Source organism: Acanthaster planci, linkage group LG03, assembly GCF_054643075.1.
Source record: "Acanthaster planci isolate LZ-2023a linkage group LG03, COTS_SCS, whole genome shotgun sequence".
NCBI classification, from domain to species: Eukaryota; Metazoa; Echinodermata; class Asteroidea; order Valvatida; family Acanthasteridae; genus Acanthaster; species Acanthaster planci.
Genome location: NC_141779.1, coordinates 13,840,691 through 13,860,599, shown reverse-complemented (window position 1 = coordinate 13,860,599; position 19,909 = coordinate 13,840,691). Strand labels below are relative to the sequence as shown.

At 43.1% G+C, this 19,909-nt stretch overlaps 3 protein-coding genes across 9 annotated transcripts in view; all 3 read left to right on the top strand.

The window, feature by feature from the left end:
• dnah7 (dynein axonemal heavy chain 7) overlaps positions 1-8,178 on the top strand; it is an 83,852-nt gene extending 75,674 nt beyond the window's left edge. For both annotated transcript variants that reach the window (XM_087134213.1, XM_022254265.2), the window contains 7 exons: positions 413-598; positions 1,192-1,329; positions 3,016-3,246; positions 4,118-4,270; positions 5,312-5,489; positions 6,111-6,214; positions 6,782-8,178. In XM_087134213.1, the coding sequence (XP_086990339.1) occupies positions 413-598; positions 1,192-1,329; positions 3,016-3,246; positions 4,118-4,270; positions 5,312-5,489; positions 6,111-6,214; positions 6,782-6,988 (1,197 nt within the window). In that variant the 3' untranslated portion in view covers positions 6,989-8,178. The remainder of the gene's footprint in view (positions 1-412; positions 599-1,191; positions 1,330-3,015; positions 3,247-4,117; positions 4,271-5,311; positions 5,490-6,110; positions 6,215-6,781) is intronic.
• A 490-nt stretch (positions 8,179-8,668) lies between these two features.
• Positions 8,669-14,152, top strand: LOC110991091 (acetylcholinesterase-like). Its single transcript, XM_022256258.2, has 8 exons — positions 8,669-9,228; positions 9,381-9,540; positions 10,031-10,108; positions 10,363-10,481; positions 11,091-11,258; positions 11,360-11,976; positions 12,274-12,467; positions 12,866-14,152. The coding sequence occupies exons 1-8, from the start codon at positions 8,851-8,853 to the stop codon at positions 12,967-12,969; spliced, it is 1,818 nt and encodes a 605-aa protein (XP_022111950.2). The 5' UTR covers positions 8,669-8,850; the 3' UTR covers positions 12,970-14,152.
• Positions 14,153-14,251: 99 nt separating this feature from the next.
• LOC110991019 (acetylcholinesterase-like) overlaps positions 14,252-19,909 on the top strand; it is a 73,219-nt gene continuing 67,561 nt past the window's right edge. For all 6 annotated transcript variants that reach the window (XM_087134217.1, XM_087134215.1, XM_087134216.1 and 3 more), the window contains exons 1-7: positions 14,252-14,716; positions 15,865-16,024; positions 16,404-16,481; positions 16,696-16,814; positions 17,228-17,395; positions 17,932-18,548; positions 19,055-19,242. In XM_087134217.1, coding sequence (XP_086990343.1) covers positions 14,252-14,716; positions 15,865-16,024; positions 16,404-16,481; positions 16,696-16,814; positions 17,228-17,395; positions 17,932-18,548; positions 19,055-19,242 — 1,795 coding nt within the window. The remainder of the gene's footprint in view (positions 14,717-15,864; positions 16,025-16,403; positions 16,482-16,695; positions 16,815-17,227; positions 17,396-17,931; positions 18,549-19,054; positions 19,243-19,909) is intronic.

The window sequence follows — 19,909 nt, the reverse complement described above, 5'->3', positions numbered from 1 at the left end:
CAGCTTTCCTTCCAGATTGACCTACGGTTGGTCTTACAAGGATTTAGAATCTCAAATTTGACAATTTTTCAACGTCTCAACCCCAAACTCTGCTCCTTGTTTAGGATGATGTTGACTCGGGCAACATCCAACAATCAAAGGGTTAGTCTCTGCACGAACTTGCAAGATCCAGCCACTGAAATAAAAAGATTGGAAAGATTGCCGTCTACTGAATAGTGCTGAATTACAGGGTTGAAGATGAAGCAGTAGTTATGAGTAAGAATAAAATTTTGCAACCCTTGATGTCTGCCAAACAAAGCCCAAGGTGATACCTCTGGTTTTCAAATATTGGAAAGAAGGGATAAGCATTCGAGAAGCGAAAGAATTTTCTTCTTTGCATCCAACCATCTCACCAATGTGTCCATACTAACAGGAGACACCATTCGACGCCATCAAATACCTGACGGGCGAGTGCAACTATGGGGGCCGTGTGACTGATCCTTGGGACAGGCGCAACTTGCACAACATCCTGGCCAAGATGTACTGCCCAGAGATCATCGACAACGACGACTATCACTTTGACAATAGCGGACTGTACTATGCACCCAAGACTGGCGATGTAAGTCCACTCTCTCTTGCATTAGAGGATCAGATTTAGTTGTTATGTTGCTGCACAAACAGATTGTGTTCAAGTAAGAATTACACTGTATCCAGTTGTTGAGACTATGGCTGAGGATATCACTTTGCTCTATGGAAGCCACTGGCCAAGTACTGTAAGCCAGTCTGTAGATGCATGTGTTACGTCAGCCTCAGCCAAGGATTTCAGACACAGCATCCATCCCTTTCATGCACAGTACGATGGAGTCAGCCATTTTGCTTGAGGTTGGTAAGTCTGTCCGAAGGCCAGTGCTGGTAGCTTGCTATATCGTCTTAAAGTAGGCTATGGACACAGGAGTTTGTGCATGAAGAATGTTTCTGTAAACATCCTCCCCTTTTTTAATCTGAGAGTATTCTGTTCCCTTGAGAAATGGAAATTGGTCAGGGAAGGGTGGTTCCGTCACATGCTTGCTTTGTGTACTTGCAGGTGTTTTCTACAAATAGTAGACAGTTCTGGCAGATATGAAAAGATTAGGGCACACGTCATTCGTTCATCATTAACAGTAGTAAAATTGTCAACCAGCTTCTCATGGATTTTGTTTCCACTGACTGCAGTATGAGAGTTACCTGGAGTACACCAGGAACTTGCCCATCATAGCCAGCCCCGAGATCTTTGGCATGCACCCCAACGCTGACATCACCAAGGAGCAGGCGGAGACCAAGCTGCTCTTTGACAACATCCTGCTGACACAGGTAAAGCCGTCCAGAGACGAACCGAGTCATTGATTGCACAGTGCCAATCGACACGTTCCATTGCCTGATTCTTGCATGGTCATATTGTCACCCACCTTCTTGCAGTGCCCCATCCTGCCCCGCCTATCCTAAGGAACCCTTCGTTATTAAAAAAAAAAAATCAAATGGTTGCCGTAGTTGCATGCTGTGTGTGTGTCACTAAATTTTCAACAATTAAACTTGCTGTGCTAAGATCTTAATGTTCTGTTTATCCTCCTCAAAAAATATTAAGGGACTGTTGCAAGTCGAAATATCAGTTTGATAAATATTTTTCTGTGTTGTTATTTGCATGTCTAATCTCCTTTCCTTCAATCTAATAATAAAAAGATGAAAACCAAAAGAAAAAAGTGATAAACTGATTAGCATTTCTAGGATCTCTGTGAGGTTGAAAATATTTGGAATTGGTTTTAAAAAATGAATGCTGCCCCGAACCGAAAAAGAGCTTCTCAAATCCTATCATTCAATCTAACTTGGCCTTTTATCCTGCGCATCCATGCATCCACTTCCAACTCACTTCCCTTCATACTGTTTGCTGTGACCATCCACGGACATTCCGGCTACTCCCGTGTGCCTTGATGCTATGCATGGTGTATGTCACCACTCACTTCATTCTTGCAGAGTCAGGTACGCTGTATGTTTATCATTTTTGTTGTTTGCTCTTCATAATTCCTTTTTTCCTGGATCAGATATCATGCCCGTTGATAGGATAGGTCACTATTACCTTGAATTGCTGTGAACATCTAACAGCTCAACAGCTAGAAATTGCCTCATAAGTGTAGTGCATATGTTAGCCACATCAAACACTGTAATATTCAGCATTTACATGTAGCAGGAACACTCCTCAAGTGTGATTTGTACGTGCATGTTATCCATTATACCAAATAACTGCAGTGGACCTCTTGCAGATCCCCCCGTTGTTCACCCCACCCCCCCCACATACAGCATTTGTTGCCACCATCATGTATTGAAGTGTCTGCCATCTTTTAGGTAGTGTCCGTCATCCGTATCCCCAGGCATGTGCATCCCCCCCCCTCTAACATTTTACCATTCTTTTCCTCAACATTGATTTTTATTTTCTTCAACTCCGCTTTCATCGCATGCCCTGAATGATCCCATGATTGCTGTCTGCTCCAGGCTCAGGTATTGTATACTACCCCCGAAAATTATTGATTTAAAACAGCTCTTACTAATTAGATGAACACGTATTTTTAAACCCTGTAATGTTTCAAACCCTGTAATTTTTCTTTGGTCAAATTGCCATTTAAAAAAAAATGTATTTATAAATTTTACCTGAAAAGTGTTTATGAGCTAAGAATTTTGCACATCTTTTATGTTTTTACACGGTTGAAAAGTACACAAAAAACACAGAAAGTGGAGGAGTATGCTACATTCCATTGTGTTCTGGTTTATTGATGTGCATGTAGTCAAAATACAATATTCGGGAACGAATTGAGAGAATTTATCCTTTGTATACGTCTGATTGCCCTTAAATTGTGTAACTTTGCCATAAATTTGTATGAATAGAGAAAAAGTATCATAATCTCACTTTTGATACTGTATTATTGACCCACAGCTTTTATTGAAATCTAGCACTCAATTCCTGCTCACATTTTTCCATTTGGCCCTACCTCTCCAATCCCCTTGCAGTCCCGTTCCTCAAAAGGCGGGGCCAAGTCCAACGATGAGGTGGTGACAGACGTGGCCACCGACATCCTGAGCAAGCTGCCGAGCAACTTTGACACGGACGCCGGCCTGCGCAAGTACCCGACCACCTACACGCAGAGCATGAACACCGTGCTGGTGCAGGAGATGACTCGCTTCAACAACCTGCTGGCCACCGTGCGCAGCAGTCTCATCAACATCCAGAAGGCCATCAAGGTAGAGAAGCTTGCCCAGGCTCACTGCATGTCCCTGTACGGTGCTACCCAGGAGGCGTAGTTTACCAATCTGCCCCGAGCTAGACCAACAGAGGGCTCAAGTTTCCTAGCAAAGGAGGCTCCTTTTGTGGGGACTGCACTCAGCTGGTTCACAAACAAATAACAAATGCAAGCATTTCAGTTGCATTACTACTAAGAAAATGAACATTCAACATTTGACCGATACATACTTCTGTTAAAGACAGATAGGTCTCTCATTTCAAAAATAGGACAATGAGTTCAGGCAATCAAGTGCCAGCATTACTTTGTTGTGTTAAAGGGATGTTGCAGACAGGCCATTTAACAACTCTCAGAAAAAAACTCATCAATTCTAGATCAGACTCGGAAGTATTTGCTGCGGTGAAACAAAATTTCATCAAGTTAGTGCAGTTCTTCTAGTCACAATCACGAAAAGCAACATTTGGCATCTGCATCAAATTGATAGCAATTAGCAAAGCAAGAGATAAAGGCATGAATACACAAGGAGAAACATAAGCATTGACTCTGTGGAGAAGATGTAAGAATCACCAAAATGCACAAAACAATTTTGACCCCCCATTGTAACTTTTGAAAGGTTTTATTGCGCAGGTGTTGCTACTTCTGGGCACTTGTACAAAACAAAACCAAACAAGACTTGTGCAAGGTTCGTGTAATCACAGCCATTTGCCTTGCCTAATTGCTAGCTATCAAAAGCTCCCCCAAATTCACAGTCGATCATTGTCGCTGTTACAATCCATCTGCAGCACATTTCATGGATGTCTCTTCATCCTCTCAATCTGACCCATTCCAGATGTAAATGCTGTCATGCTTTGCATGCTTTTCTTACAAAACAGGGTCTGGTGGTGATGTCGACGGAACTGGAGGAGGTGGTCAACAGCATGCTAAAAGGCAAAGTGCCGGGGATGTGGATGAAGAAGTCTTACCCTTCCCTCAAGCCTCTGGGAGGCTACATCAATGACTTCCTTGCCAGGCTCAAGTTCCTTCAGGTACAAAGTTCTCTCACTACATAAAGATGTGGCATTTTCCAGATTTGGAGATTTCCTTGAAATCGACTGAAGGGCACAAGCCTCCCACAATGTTTGGTTTCAAATGGACAGCCAAAGGCTAACCTAATTGGTCAAAGTGTAATATGGTCGATTCACAAACAGTGCGCCACCAAGAGTTTGCTGCATTCAGGTCACTTTTCAAGTTTACGGTTGCTGGAATCGTGAGTTGGGGATATTGATTGAGTCGTTCCCTGCACCACTCAAAACCCTTATTTTGACTATACCTTAACACCCATTCGCAATGAGCAATTTTGAATTTTCAACCAAGATAAACATTCAGAAATTTTGAAGTTTCCTGTACACAGCTCAGTTGGCAAATGAGACATTCTTGACTTTTTATCCCATAATGCACTACAAAAAGGCCTGTTCATGACAGACTCCTGGTGGCGCATTGCATTGCGAATCGCCCTTGTTGAGCCAACTTTATTTTCCATTGCTTCAAACTGCTGGTACCACATACTATTCCAAGGGGAGAATTAAGTTACTCCCCCAATACCTTTAATGAGCCAGTTTAGCATTTCAAGAAAGCAAGGTCATTCAAGAACAAAGTAAGTGTGGGAGATGGCGTATGGCCGCACTGATAGTGCAGACCTTGTTCAGGTACTGCTGTTCTTGGAAGTGCTTCATTTTGGGAATGTGCTATTGGCATACATATCCTCAGTGCAAACATGACATCTTCAAACATGTCTGCGTGCTGGTCTTCTGACTCAAACCATCCCGCCGATCCCGGCAAGCTTGCTGGTCTAGTGGTAAGACATCTGCACTAGTAAGCAGGAGGTCATGGGCCCAAGTCTCGCCCAAGTTAATTTGTGAAGCTTTTCACACGCACAAGCATCAGTGGATAGCTAAAACACTCAGTGCAAAAACTAGCATTTGAACATGTTCCAGAATGACATTCTCCCAAAATCATACTAAAGAAAGTCATTCAGCCCCTGATTGGCTTGCCAAAGTCATGTCTCATGTTTTGGTCCCTTTTACCAGGATTGGTACGACGTCGGCCCCCCGCCAGTCTTCTGGCTGTCTGGGTTTTTCTTCACCCAAGCCTTCTTGACTGGTGCCCAGCAGAACTACGCCAGGAAGTACACCATCCCCATCGACCTGCTGGGCTTTGACTACGAGGTCATGGACGACAAGAAGTATGATAAGGCACCAGAAGATGGTAAGGAGGCTTAGAAAGGCCATGGGATTTTTTTTTTTTTTTTGAGTTTGAATCTTGAACAGACACTCTCAGTTTCCATAAGTCAATGCAGATTTTGTCTCCCCTCTCCCTCTTCAAATAGTGTAAGAAAGTCACCCTTTGACAAAATTGCAATTCAGAGTGAAAGAGGGGTCGCGCTGATATCTTTATACCATCTTAGAGACAGTGTTTCTTGACAGATGTTTCAAAATTGGACAGTCATTCAGTTTGCCATTTTATATAAGTTCGCAGTAATGGAATTGTGTGTGGCAAAAATATAGAGCACATACTTTTCTTTAGGAAGATTACATTAAGAGCGGACAAACCGTGCAGTCACTCGATAAAACTACTGTGGTTTAGAAACAAGAATTTTTCCAAAGCTAATCGTGCTGGCACATCCTGGGCCAATCAACATTCTCGTTGGGTATGATGCTCCGGCTGCTGCTTCATCGTTGCAGAATATCATTAATGTTCTTTACAAGCAGAGTTTGACCATTAATCCTAATTTATGCTATCTTTTACTTGTTTTGAACTCTTTGACATGGCACCGATACGCAGACTAAATGAGGCAGCTACTTCTCTCTTTTGCATTTTCTGAAATAGGTGTGTACGTCAACGGTCTGTTCTTGGACGGAGCCCGTTGGGATCGTAAGACTCGCAGACTGGGAGAATCCCACCCTAAGGTGCTGCAGGATACAATGCCAGTGGTAAGCTGTCTAGTTGTTTGTCAGGCCATTTGTGCCTTGTCTAGTGTTCCTTATGCAGTGTATGTCCTAGATCAGATGTACTCATTCTCAAGCAGTCTTCGATCTAAGATATGTTGTAAACTGCGAAAAAAATATTATGTAACCAGTATTTTGATACTCACAGAGCAGAACACCAGGCCATTGCTTCCTGGCTGTTCATCAGGGTTATGAGCGTAGTTGCTGCATAGAATTTGCCCTCAGCCTAAGTCACTCTGTCCTGAACAAAGCGTGAGCATTTTTGATGCCCCCATTTCTGCTCAGTGATCATCATAATCATTTCATTAAAGCCTTGCTTACAGCAGCTCGAAGACTGCACTACAAGATTAGAGTGAAAACTACCTACAATAAAAAGAAAATGAAACATCAAGAAACATTTAAAATGAAAAGTGGCCAAGCCATCCTCGTAAAGTCCAGTTGTATACATGTATACGAATACGTTGTATTTATCACATATTGTCATTATCCATTCAGCAAAGCTGCATGATTTTTTTCTCGAACCACTCAAAACAATCTCGTCCTCTCCCACAGGTGTGGCTGAAACCCATCAAGAAATCAGACATCCCCGAGCGTCCATCTTACGAAGCACCCCTCTACAAGACCAGTGAGCGGCGAGGCACACTGTCCACCACTGGCCACTCCACCAACTTTGTCATCAGCATGATGCTGCCCTCAGATTTGCCGCCGCAGCACTGGATCGGTCGCGGGGTGGCGCTGCTCTGTCAACTGGACAATTAAGCCATTGAGATATACTTATGAATGCGTATTCTTGATATGCTTATGAAAACTTTGGAAGAGTTTGTATTCAAAATATCTTTAAAGAATCTTAAAAAGTGTGTGCATTTCAAAGATATTACTAAATATAGCTCTGTGCTACCACATAAACCGAATCTTAAATACTTCGTGAATATTTCTAAGATATTGGTAAACATAGCTTACTACTACCACATCAACTGGTTTGGATCAACTTTGTTTGGATTTATGCAAAGTGGAAAGCAATAAATGAGCTCACGTTGGAAATTTGTATATAATTCTATATTGCTCATATAATTTCAATTAAAAGGTTTTGGTTTAATGTAACATTTTTATGAGTCCACACTTGCAGTGCCTTAACCTGGAATGCAGAGTTTTAGAGCGGTAGTGGGTTTTTCTTTTCATTGTTTGTGACAAAAAATATTCAAGTGTTGAGTGGATATCTGTACATACTTCGGAGTCTGGTTTTCATTTTCTTGATAGATAAATTACTTACAATTCTAATTTGTAAAAACTTGTTGGAGAAAATTTGTTCATTTTTTGTGTTCATGGTAAAATACACATCTCCACACAAATGTACTTATGCAAGAATTATTAGGATAAGAGAAGTCTGGAAGCCATTACTACATTCTCGGACCAAACTAAATACACGCTTGTACCTTTCTTCACCATTCTTGGAGACCAGAATTATTGTAAAGTATTTTTGTATATGAATTCTATCCAGTTGCTCTAAAGAGTAGGATTATTAGCTCATGGTCAAATGAGTCAAGAATACTGTGTGATTGGTTTGATATTAATATTTAATATAATTTTTTTATCTCATGTTACGTTTATAATAGTTGCGACTGTTTGCTGTCATTCCACCCATTAAATATGAATGTATATAGTTTGAAGTATCTTATATTTGACACTACAATCGGTCCAGCATACAGATGCCTTGAAGTAGTATACACCGATTTCTGTCTTCGCTGTTATTGAAGGAAATTTCGGTAAACTGACAAAGTTATTATTCCGTCCAAAAAGTCGTTGTACCTGAGATTTATGCAAAAGCTTGTATGTGAAAGGTTGTACTACTTGTACTAAAAAGGAGTCTTTCTTCCATGGATAATTAAAAAGGTTAACGCCTGTATAATTGTGTAGAGACTTCCAATAAACGTTTCCCTGTATCAATCCAAGCTCGAGCCAGTGCGCCAGAGTACTTCGTCTATGGAGCTATAAAAAAGATAGCTCCGTGCTTCATCTGTCTTTTCGATAATTTCTAACCTATAGGTATCGGTGTGTGTGTGCGCAGTATTTCAAGAGCAATGGGTTGATAGTCTCAAAAGATGTCTTGATTGATGATTGTCTAAATTTGTGTGTTGTTTGGGGTTTGGGGTTCTTGTCCCTCAACGCGCCACTTCCAGACCCACGGGAAGGATAATATGTGATTGATCGTCATGATGAGCATTCACTCCGGAGGAAACTGCGAATAGGAATCAGTTTCCCTGGTTTCCAATTACAAACGTACAATGCACGTATATACAATGAAAACGTACATGTATGGTTTATGTCCTGAAATGACTCGGTTGAGAACAAGATATTTATAGTACTTGTTTGTTCGATCAGTGGGGAAAACGTTCATGCTGCGCGGCTATTCAAAAAGAGATGCCAAGTCATTGTACGATGATGGGCAGAATGCACAGTATGTGACCTTTGTATCGGTGACCGGTATCAGAAACGTACGTGTGTATTAACCAGTCAAGTGCGAAGTACGTACGTTCACCGTTTATAGCTGAAGGCAAAAATATCGACAGAAATATAATTCACACGTTCCAATACATTTAGGTTAGATCCTCTACCTGTTGACAATGCGGCCAAGATCGATGTGCGTGTTAATATGTCTGGTCATGGCTGTGTCACTTAGATGCACATCATGCGATGATCCCCCGGTTGTTACGACCAAGCAGGGCCGCATCGTGGGCACTCGACTGGAGTTTAACCCCCCTACGAGACCCGAGCTCCGCCGCAGTGTCAATGCCTTCCTCGGTATACCGTACGCCGAGCCGCCCGTCGGCCCGCTACGCTTCAAGCCACCCGTGCCGAAGTCGTGGAGTGGGGAGCTGCGGGCTGCAGAGGTTGGCAATCGATGCCCTCAGCCCAAAATGCCGCTGGGAAACGATGTCACATTGACGGGCAATATAGCCGAGGATTGTCTGTCTGTCGATGTGTTTGTCCCTCAGCCAGTTGTAAGTACAATTATCGTATTGCGTATTACGGGTAGAGCTAATAGCTTGATCTTACCGCCTTAAAGGGGATAGGGAATGTAATAGTCTCGTGTAAAGGATGAAAGAAAATACAGTATTTCTGTTTAAGGGCAAAACTTGTCTTCGCTATACAGCCTCCAAAAGCAGCCGTTCTTGTATACATCCACGGAGGCGGATTCTTGGTTGGTGCTGGCTCCATCGATGGGTTCTATGGGACTCCCATTGCGGCTGTGGGTGACGTCATCGTCGTGGCCCTCAACTACCGACTTGGAGCATTAGGATTTCTCTCCACCGGTAATTAAGATGAATGGCTGAATGTAAGAGAGAGTATATGACCACATGTAGCTGTATCTTGCGTAAGGAAATATGATATGTTGCCATGCACTTTACTCGAGCATGTACCAGTCTGACTCAAGGGGGGGGCGTTTCCCTCATTCCGCCGGGGGGTAGCTACTTTGCCCCCCCCCCACTTTATAGGCCTACCAGCCGTTGGAGGTACACTGCAACTTCATAATTGTATTCTTTTCTGTATAATGGCCGGGGCTTCCCCCCCCCCACTTTTAAATCCATTCCGTCGCTGTTGGTCTGACCCATTGATGTCCACCAAATATTTAGGAACTGCATCACCGTATCTTCAGCAGCAACGTGTGTAAGACGCATAGGCCTAACTATTTGTACATAGTACGATAGTCGAACTTTTTTTTACTAATTTGAGTATATGTGACCCTTTAATCATTGTAACTGACCAATTGGCGCACACGTATGCATTTTTGATTGCTTGCAGGTGATGAAGCAATACCAGGCAATATGGGACTGCTGGATCAACAACTTGCTATGGAATGGGTCAGAGATAATATTGAAGGTATGGCCGTTTCATATGTACAGCTACATGTAAGAATAAGATGCAGAGGTCTTCACCCGACAGGAAGGGTGTTGATCTACGAACGGAGTTGTTAATGGCCTGTGTTACACCAAGCTTTTTTCTTCAATTGCGACTTTGCAAGATGCGTGGACGAATGCACGACAAGTTTCAATAAAAAATGTCTGCACATGGCCAAGATGGACTCTTTGAGAATTACACCTGAAAATTTCGATTTTTTTTCGCCTGTCCATCAGCTTTTGGTGGTGATCCAGTTCGAGTGGCCATCTTTGGGGAGAGTGCCGGAGCATGCAGCGTGGGAGCGCACATGTTGTCGCCGGGAAGTGCAGGCCTCTTACGGGCTGCAATCATGGAGGTCCGCTCATCTTCAATAAACGACCCCTTGAAAAAGTTGGCAGGTCTTACCTTTCATCCTCATCCAGCTCACCTGTTACGGCCGGAAGAAATTCCCACTGACACCTGCAATTAATCCTACGCGCTTCATCGGCATTTACAAACCAAAAATGAATTTATTGGCCTAACAGATTAATCGGCCAGCCACGAACTCCTGCATTTTTTGAGGGTGTAGTTTCGATAAAAGTTGAAGAAAAATTAGTGCGAATGGAAATACATGTAAAGCCTTCGTGATCTCCAGAGGTACGTGTGACAGCTCACTCTGGATAACGTGCAGAAATTATCTAATAAACAACCTCGAAAGTGAGTTTCAGCCTTTGGATAGGTAACATGTACATATCGTCCTTACAAGAGTCAAGCAAACGGTGCAAAATACTTGAATTAAAAGAACAGTAAGTGTTGAACAGCAGAAAGTCCCCCAATATCCCACGAATACGCCTTTCGTGTTCGACTGCAAATTGCAATAAGAGCTCTAAGTCAGAAGAAACTATATGATTCATTTTTATCGGCAGTTCAAACGTCCTCTAGATTCTGTTCTCCCAACATGTCTCTGTTTTTCTCCTACATGCAGAGTGGCGAGGCATCGGCCCTTTGGAGCATAGTGCCCGCTGATGAGGCTCGTAAACGGGCATTCTTACTTGGGAAGTTGGTCGACTGCGAGAGAGAAACATCCGACGAGTTGCTGGCATGCCTACAGGAGCTGGACGTCAGCGCCATCATCGACAGTCAATTTGAGAAGGTGGAACCTGAAACGATGATTCTTTGACGGAAAACGTGGGTAGTACTTTACCTTATTATTGACGGGAACTTTTGCCTGTTGTTGCTTAATTTTATTTGCAGATGCTTCAAGCGTTGAGTGTAGCGCCCATGATTCTTTACGGTCCAGTGGTTGACGGAATTTTCCTCCCCGGCAGACCGACTGACCTCTATGCAAAGGGTGCAGTCAATGACGCCGTGTCAATCATTGGCTCCAACTCAGACGAGGGAATGGTCATGATCAAGGGGGCGTACCCCAACAACACCAACCGGGCGCCCTTCGTGGACGGCGCAGCGTTCGACGCTTTCTTGCAACCCTGGCTGGCGATGCTGAGCTCCGAGCCCGTCGTTGCCGACGCCGTCGAGCTGATGTACCTCGACGCCACTTGCGGGAACCCATCGGACTGCGACTACCTGCAGAGCCTCTCCCAAGCCCTTGGGGACGTCTTGTTCGTCTGTCCCCAGGACAGGACCGCCAGGGCATTCACTAAGGCTGGACGCAAGGTGTACCGTTATCACATGACCCATGCAGCCACCACTCCTTTCCTCGGTAACAACTGGACAGGGTGTACGCACGGTGAAGACTTGCTGTTCGTCTTTGGCGTCCCACTTGTGCCTTCAGAGAATAAAAGGTTTACCGAGGAAGAGGTCCGTATGTCAACCCAGACCATCAGTTACTGGGCCAACGTGGCCAAGACAGGGTAAGGTTTCTTACTTCTCAAATTTATTTGTCATCATTAAGCAGGAATGTTTTAACATCTGTATGAGTAAAATAGAAGCGAAGACCTCTCAAAAGAGTTAAACTCGTGTGGAGAGCAATTTTTAAATGACGTCAGTCTAATGTCTCCAATACAAAAGATTCAGTTCTCCAAGGTCAAATGGAATTTGATCTTAGTCCTAATACGGCCAAGAATTGTTCCCTTTGTCAGTCTTGATTGCAATACTAAAACTTTACAGGTTGAATTTTCCTCCGTTTTGTTCATTGCCTCGACTCCCAGTAATCCCAACCTGTCATCCCTGGACGCCGAACTGGCCAGCGAAGAGACATCCACGGCGTCAGAATGGCCGGTTTTCACCCTTGAAGAACTCGCCTACAAAGACCTGTCACCGGCCATGCCGAATGGACATGGGATCAAGGCCAAAGAATGCCTCATGTGGAATGAATTCATACCAAAGCTCGTTCAAATTGCAGGTAAATCAATGATGAAGTTCTTTGGTAGAACTTTGAAAGAAAGCCCACTCTATGAGATATAACAGTGGGTATTGTACATGGTCACTCCTGTGTCAATTGTAATTGGCCCTTAACGTTTTAAAATTTACACTCATTGGAAATCAGATTTTCTGCTATCAAACAAACTGTGGGTTTAGTTTTTGAAATTATACCGGACTTTCAATTACCCAGGGAAAAGGTTTGACAAATTCACGAGTTAAAGAGAGGCATCGTGGCAAAAGAATTTCCTCTGGAAAGCCTCTACAAGCTTACTATTTTTTGGCAATGCACACTTTCCCGCTTTGTTCCTCTTATTCCACGTTTTTGATGTTTGATTTGGCAGCAGCTTTGAGAACGGTGATTTCATTATCCATTTTCAGAGGACGCCAAGAAGTGTCGGGAAGTCTCTGCACACAGAAGATTGAGCAAGGAAATGGGACTCCGCGATGAGGGAAGTGGGCAGGAATTAAACGAAAACATTTGAGACATTTTGTTTCCATCCAACCCAAGGGCGAATCCATAACCAAAAATTCGGGGGGTCAGAATTGATTGGGGTCGAGACTCTTGGAGATTGTTATGTAACTATGATGGCATTCTTAGGGGTAAGGCCGTATCTCGGGGGGGGGGTGGCCCCGTTGGCCTCTACCCCTTGTATCTACCCTTGTCTACCCTTGACTCAACCGAAATGCAAATGATGAAATGAAACGAATTTGGTCATTCTTATGAAGCATTTTTTGGCTAAAAGTTGAGATTTTTTCAGATTTCTATTTGAAAATAGTCACGGATACATGATGGTCATAGCGTACAATTATATGTAGAAGAAGCCATGCGATCAATCCGTCTTGCCGTGAGACTTCCTAGTCTTGTGTGTTTAATATGACCAACAATCTTACGGCTGTTGTCGGTGTACAGAATCGACTTTTCTATATCCACTGTATTAATCCTCCCGCCCTGCCGTGTCAGGCCCTCGAACACAATCCTTATAGAGATCACAGATGTCCGGATATCTACACTCACTTAAACATAGTGACTGCGTCCCACACACACATTGACATTGTGCGCGCCTGATCATCTTCAATCGAAAAAAAAATTGAAGGTTTTTATATTTAGCAGCCCTGCAGGGCCAATTTCATAGAGCTGCTTAAGCACAAAATTTGCTTAATTGTGAAAAAAACTTGCTTAAAAAAACAAAGGTTACCAGCTCAAACTCTATCGGATTGTCATGCTAACCAAAAGACAGCTAAATACCATTCCAAAACAATATACGTGTACATCACATGGAGTTTTGGCTGGTTACCTGATTTATCAAGCAAGGTTTTTTCGCGGTTAAGCAAATTTTGTGCTTAAGCAGCTCTATGAAATTGGCCCCAGCCAGTGCACTTTTACGCCTTGTAAATTCGGTTCAGACATTTTGTAATATGTTCCTACTGGTAGCGCTATTTTGAATAGGCTGTTTACGTCTTTTAAAGAATAACTTTAGGCAACATGCAAGAAAGTCTCAAGCGACACTGCGAAGCTATTTATGGCCGAGTAATAATTTTTTATGATAGAAAATAATTATTGCCGAATATAATTATTGTATGATTTAAGTGTACGTAAGGTGAATTTATGTGATGTAAAAATGATTGTTAGAACTATTCATAATATAAACTGAATTTAATAAGGTCTCCTCGGCTTGACTTAGATCACCATTATTTATTTAGGATGAATATTTGTGCCTGAAACATGAATTATTCAAAAACTGTCCCCACAAAAGAGAGGATAAAATGCTTTTGCATATTGTACGCATGCGACAATACAACAGAAGTCATATGCACGTGCAAGTAGTCCACCCGGTTTCTCAGACAGTTCAACTCGTGAAGATGAAGCTTCAATTCATATACGCTTTGTGGCTGATTTTACAACTCTTCCGAGTTTCTCGTGCAGAGCCCCCGGTCGTTACGACCAAGCAGGGCCGCATTGTGGGCACTCGGCTGGAGTTTAAACCCCCTACCCGGCCTGAGCTCCGCCGCAGTGTCAATGCCTTCCTCGGTATACCGTATGCTGAGCCGCCTGTCGGCCCGCTACGCTTCAAGCCTCCCGTGCCGAAGTCATGGAGTGGGGATCTGTGGGCTGCAGAGGTTGGCAATCGATGTCCTCAACCACTGACACCCATGGGGAATAGCGGAATACTTACCGGAAAACAAGATGAAGATTGTTTGTTTATCGATGTGTTCCTTCCTCAGCCAGTAGTAAGTGAAACGATATAACCATGTAAGGCCCAATTCGAGACTTCCTATAATTGAAAAAAAGTGACGAAAAATGCATTTGCAATAAAATACATTCTACATGACCTGACGAGAACTTAGTGTTATTCCACTAGAAAGATGATGCATTAAAAGTCTTTGTACGTGTAGTTGATTGATCACAATACCTAATGCTGAGTTCTTGCCACACTTGCGAATATTTCGTAAAATATTTAAACCTGTCCTTTTGACTGCACGTGAGGTTTCCATTTTGATATCGACTTACGTGCGTGTACTTATCAAAAACAACTTACATTTTATTTCTTTGCTTGATCATCTCGGAAATTTGAATTGCATTGCATACAGTTTGCTGAAAATGCGACTTCATTGTTTAACTGCAATGAGCAAAACTGGAGGAATTAATAAAAATTGAAAGTATTAATATTGATAGGCTTTTGATTTTATTGCACCCAGTAATTAGACGAGAAAAATCTACCTTTTACGCAAAAGTGACCACAGATACAATCATGGGAGACAAAATGCGTTGGGGGGGGGAGCGTATCCTTCCAAACGATTGCGAGCTGCACGGTGCAACTGGTGTGCAATTTCCGAAGGGGCCCCTGTGGCCCATATTATAGTTACGCTATTGTGTTGCTGTAAATTGTTACGACGAATATCAAAACAGATCTGTTCGAACTACCCATCAGTGGTCCAAATTATCCATTGTTTACCCTTTGTACGTTATTAAACCCCTTGGGTGGCATTTGAATTGAAAGGTGATGTGGCCTTATATTTGTGTTCCATCATGGTTATTGCCTCCTTGTCTCAGGAGGGGACTGCAAGCCAAGCAAGTACCAGTGCAGCATGCAGTCGATGACGTGTGATGACATGACGTAAGCAATGACAAGTTTATACTAGCTGCATCGTGTGTACGGTATAAACATGCCGGTTACTGTGTTGAGCAAAGAGGTTTTGATGGATAACCGGCGTGTTGCGATGCATGCAAATTGCACAATAACTTCATGATGGTCTTTCTCCAAAATGATACGGGCTCAAACAACCACGCTAAAGAGAGTGCGCCTGCAGAGGGCAAATTTTCAATTTGTTTGATTTATTAAGATTCCATAAGTATTTCATTTGCTTTCGCAAAACAGCCGGCCAAGGCCGCTGTGCTCGTGTACATCCATGGTGGGGGATTCATTGTCGGGGCCGGAACTAGGCCGGACTTTTACGGGACTCAGCTAGCTGCTGTCGGTGACGTCATCGTGGTGGCTCTCAACTACCGACTAGGGGCTCTTGGATTCCTGTCCACGGGTGAGATTTGAAGGAGTGCATCCACCAAATCTGCTCATCAGTGCATCATCCTGCTCATTTGGAAAAGTTAACAAAATCTATGCAGAATGGGACCATTGTGCATGACGAATGCACGATTATGATGACCACCTCAATCGCAAAACGATGAGTAGGCATTGGTACTTCGTAATTTGCATTGACTGATTTAAACAATTTTGTGGGCTTACTGATTTCCAGAATCTGAACCTCCCCCTGCATGTTTTAGGCCACAGTTAAAGTGTGGTCCACATAGATCGTTTGTGACACAAACTCATGAAGAATAATTCATTGGCACAGCTATAGATTTGTTCGTTGGATGTCGTGCAGCGTGAGTGATGAGCTCACGTTTGTTTTGTTGTAGGTGATGACGTCGTACCGGGCAACATGGGACTATTTGACCAGCGCCTCGCTCTGGAGTGGATAAGAGACAACATCGAAGGTACTTTCCATCCACGTAACACTGAGCAGAACTGGAACCATTCACACGAGATTTTATTTAACTTCTCCCCTACTGGCACATGAACTGACGCTTCAAAGTGCGTCTACAAGACAAAAGTTACAGCAACCAGATTTTTCCGACTGATAATATTTTTCTTCCTCATGTAGATTCAACAACAGCTCGTGCTAAGTCTTTGCGTTCTTATTTCAATCAGCTTTCGGCGGTGATTCTGGACGAGTAACCATCTTCGGGGAGAGTGCCGGCGCAGTGAGCGTGAGTGCCCACGTGGTTTCGCCTGGGAGTGTCGGGCTCTTTCACGCTGCGATCATGGAGGTAGGACCCCCACACATTATGAAACACTACACCACCCAGACTATTTTCTTCCACTTAATACACCAGCCGGTTTGCCTCAGCAAGAACTCAGCAGCAAAACAGGTCGGAGGTAAATTCTGTGATTGTTGTAACATTGGTCATGCATTGGGGACCATCACAGACCTGTAACCCATTCGTACGGTATGGATATGTTTCAGTGCACATACTATGAAGAATTTTAAAAAAAAAGATATAGGAAGATATACATTTCTTTGGACGCTAGACTGGGAGTTGAGTTCCAACATGACAACAGTTGTGGAGGTCAGCTAGGTGTTTGAAGTCGAGAAAGTGTCGTATCCGTGATCTGTCTTCTATGTGTTTTACTGAACATTTGCATAATCTCATTTGGTGATTTGTTTTGCTCGTTTTGATAGAGTGGTGATATCTCTGCTGTGTGGGGTACCCTACCGACTGACGTGGCCCGTAGGCGGGCTTTTGCCCTCGGGAAACTGGTCAACTGCGAACGAGAGACATCCAGAGAGTTACTGGATTGTCTGCAGAGGGTGCCTTTCAAAACTCTCGTGGAAAACCAGTTCCAAAAAGTATATCGCCATCCACGCTCAGGAAATTCATTCACTTGTGGCATTGATGCCATTATCTCGTTGCTATACTTGTGTTAATGTTTAGTTGACTTACATTGCCTACAGTTATCCAATACATGTATTCATTCATTCTGAATCGGGCAGTTGTAACTTGCAATTTCGGTGTTTTTTTTTCATTGACGATGCTACATAGAACATCTTTCAAACTCAAGAGTTGATATCTTTTCATTTGGGGTCATTTCCGTTTCGAATACACTGAGTTTGGCTCCATGACCACGACAGGTTGGCCTCTGTGTCAATCATACGTAAAGTGTGTCATAATTTGAACATAGCCTCAGTTGTTAGCAGTATAGCTTTCAGAAAAGCGCATTTCTAGCTGCAGTGATTACTTTCCGACAAAAAGTTTAACTGCACCTTTCTGTAAGAGTATTATTTTTTTCATCAATTTCCTGCCATTGGCATTTCACCAAAATTACTGACATATCGAAAACACTAAACTCAGGTTTTTGACCTGTTGTGTTGCATTTGAATTGCAGTTACTCCAAGAACTTAGCGAAGCAGCCTTTATCGTCTTCGCACCGGTTGTTGATGGGGACTTCTTCCCTCGTAAACCAAGCGATCTCTACGCAGAAGGTGCCGTGAACGACGCCGCGACAATCTTGGGCTCGACTGCAGGGGACGGAGCCACGGTAGTCTTGCAAGCCTTCCCAAAACATACAGACGAGGCGCCGTTCGTGGACAGCGACATCTACGACAGTCTCACGCGACCCTGGATATCGCTGATGAGTGGTGAGCCGATTGTCGCTGACGCCGTCAAAGCGATGTACCGCAACGCCTCCTGTAGCGACGCCCATCGCTGTGACTTTCTGGAGAGTACGGTCCAAGCCTTGGGCGACGCCCAATTCGTGTGTCCGCAGGATTTCGCGGCAAGGGCTCTCGCTAAGGCCGGGCGAATGGTATACCGTTATCACATGACCCATGCCCCATCGTCACACTTCCTTGGTAATAGGTGGACTAGGACTGCCCATGCAGACGAGGTTCCGTTTGTCTTTGGCCTCCCCCTGATGGCGTCGGACAGGTACAGGTACACAAAGGAAGAGGCAGATATGTCCCTGATGATGATCAGATATTGGGCAAACATGGCAAAGAGTGGGTGAGTGTATAAGCTTAAGCGAAGCCCCCCGAAAACTTAACTACCGGTAATTGTGGTCTCCAGCAGTCATGGAGCCCCAATTTACTTCCCCAGCTCCTCTTTCTGTTTCCAGAAAGTGCTAAAAAAAGGTCTTTTCTCCTCAGAACACAGCTTAACACTCGACATTTGATTATTGTAATCTATAAAAATAATGATCAAAGATAAAGATATAGTATGAGCTGCTCATTATCAAACAACCATAAATTAGAAGATCAAAAACAAAATACCAAGTTTACAACTTATGCTTCTTAATATGACTTTAAAATGTTAAAACGCAAATAGGTTCCACTTTATTTACTGGCCACACGTTTAGAAAAATTGCCTCAGGCAATTATTTTAGATTTATACTTTGTATTTTAACTACAAACTATTTCTTTCGACCGTGCGATTTGACAGCATAGTAAATGCAACCCACTTTGCATTTGCCCGTTGGATTTAATCAGTCTCCCCACACATTCCATCTCCAGCAATCCTAACCTTTCCTCCTTGAATGTCGGGCACACTAATGAAGAGACAGTGACAGAATGGCCGGCGTTCACCCTTGAGGAACTGGCCTACAAAGACTTGTCACCGGCGATGCCGAACGGGCATGGGATCAAGGCCAAAGAATGCCTCTTGTGGAATGAATTCATACCAAAGCTCGTCCAACTTGCAGGTTGTATATATACTGAAGCCAGCTCAAAGCAAGAAATATTCGAAAGTGGTATACAGTGGTATAATTTTTCTCTTAATTATCATTCAGAAGATTCACATCAATTTATATCAAACGTAATTGTCTCTTTGCTTGTTTTTATTAGCTGGTTCGGCAGTTCAGCCGAACCAGGTATTGAAATCGTTCTGTTTTTTTTTTTCTTTCCTTTTTTTTTTTTTTTTTTTTTTTTTTTTTTTTCTTCTTCTTCAGCCAAGTTTTTCTACCCCTACACTTTGGCACCTAGGAAAATCAGAAGAATTTCAAACTTGGAGGATAGTTGTGTGATCATCCAAGGACGGTCCTAGAAGAAATTCACAGTGATAACTTAAGTAGTTTATTTATTATTGATTTTTGAAGAATTAATTTTCCCCCATAGACTTTGTACACAGATTGCACACAGTTTTCGGACTGTCGTATATCAGGCTATGAGGGCGCTATTGCAGAATTACGGTCACACCTGCATGGGCTTTCAATTTTCAAGAAACTGTCCCATATTGAACCATGTATGGCGCTGTTGCACAACATAGGGTTTGTACACACATTGTCCCGCATAATGCGTGAGCAGTCCTCAACTTCGACCCAGAATTACTACCAGAACGAAGAAGAAATCAGACTAAATTTTCCCTTCCGT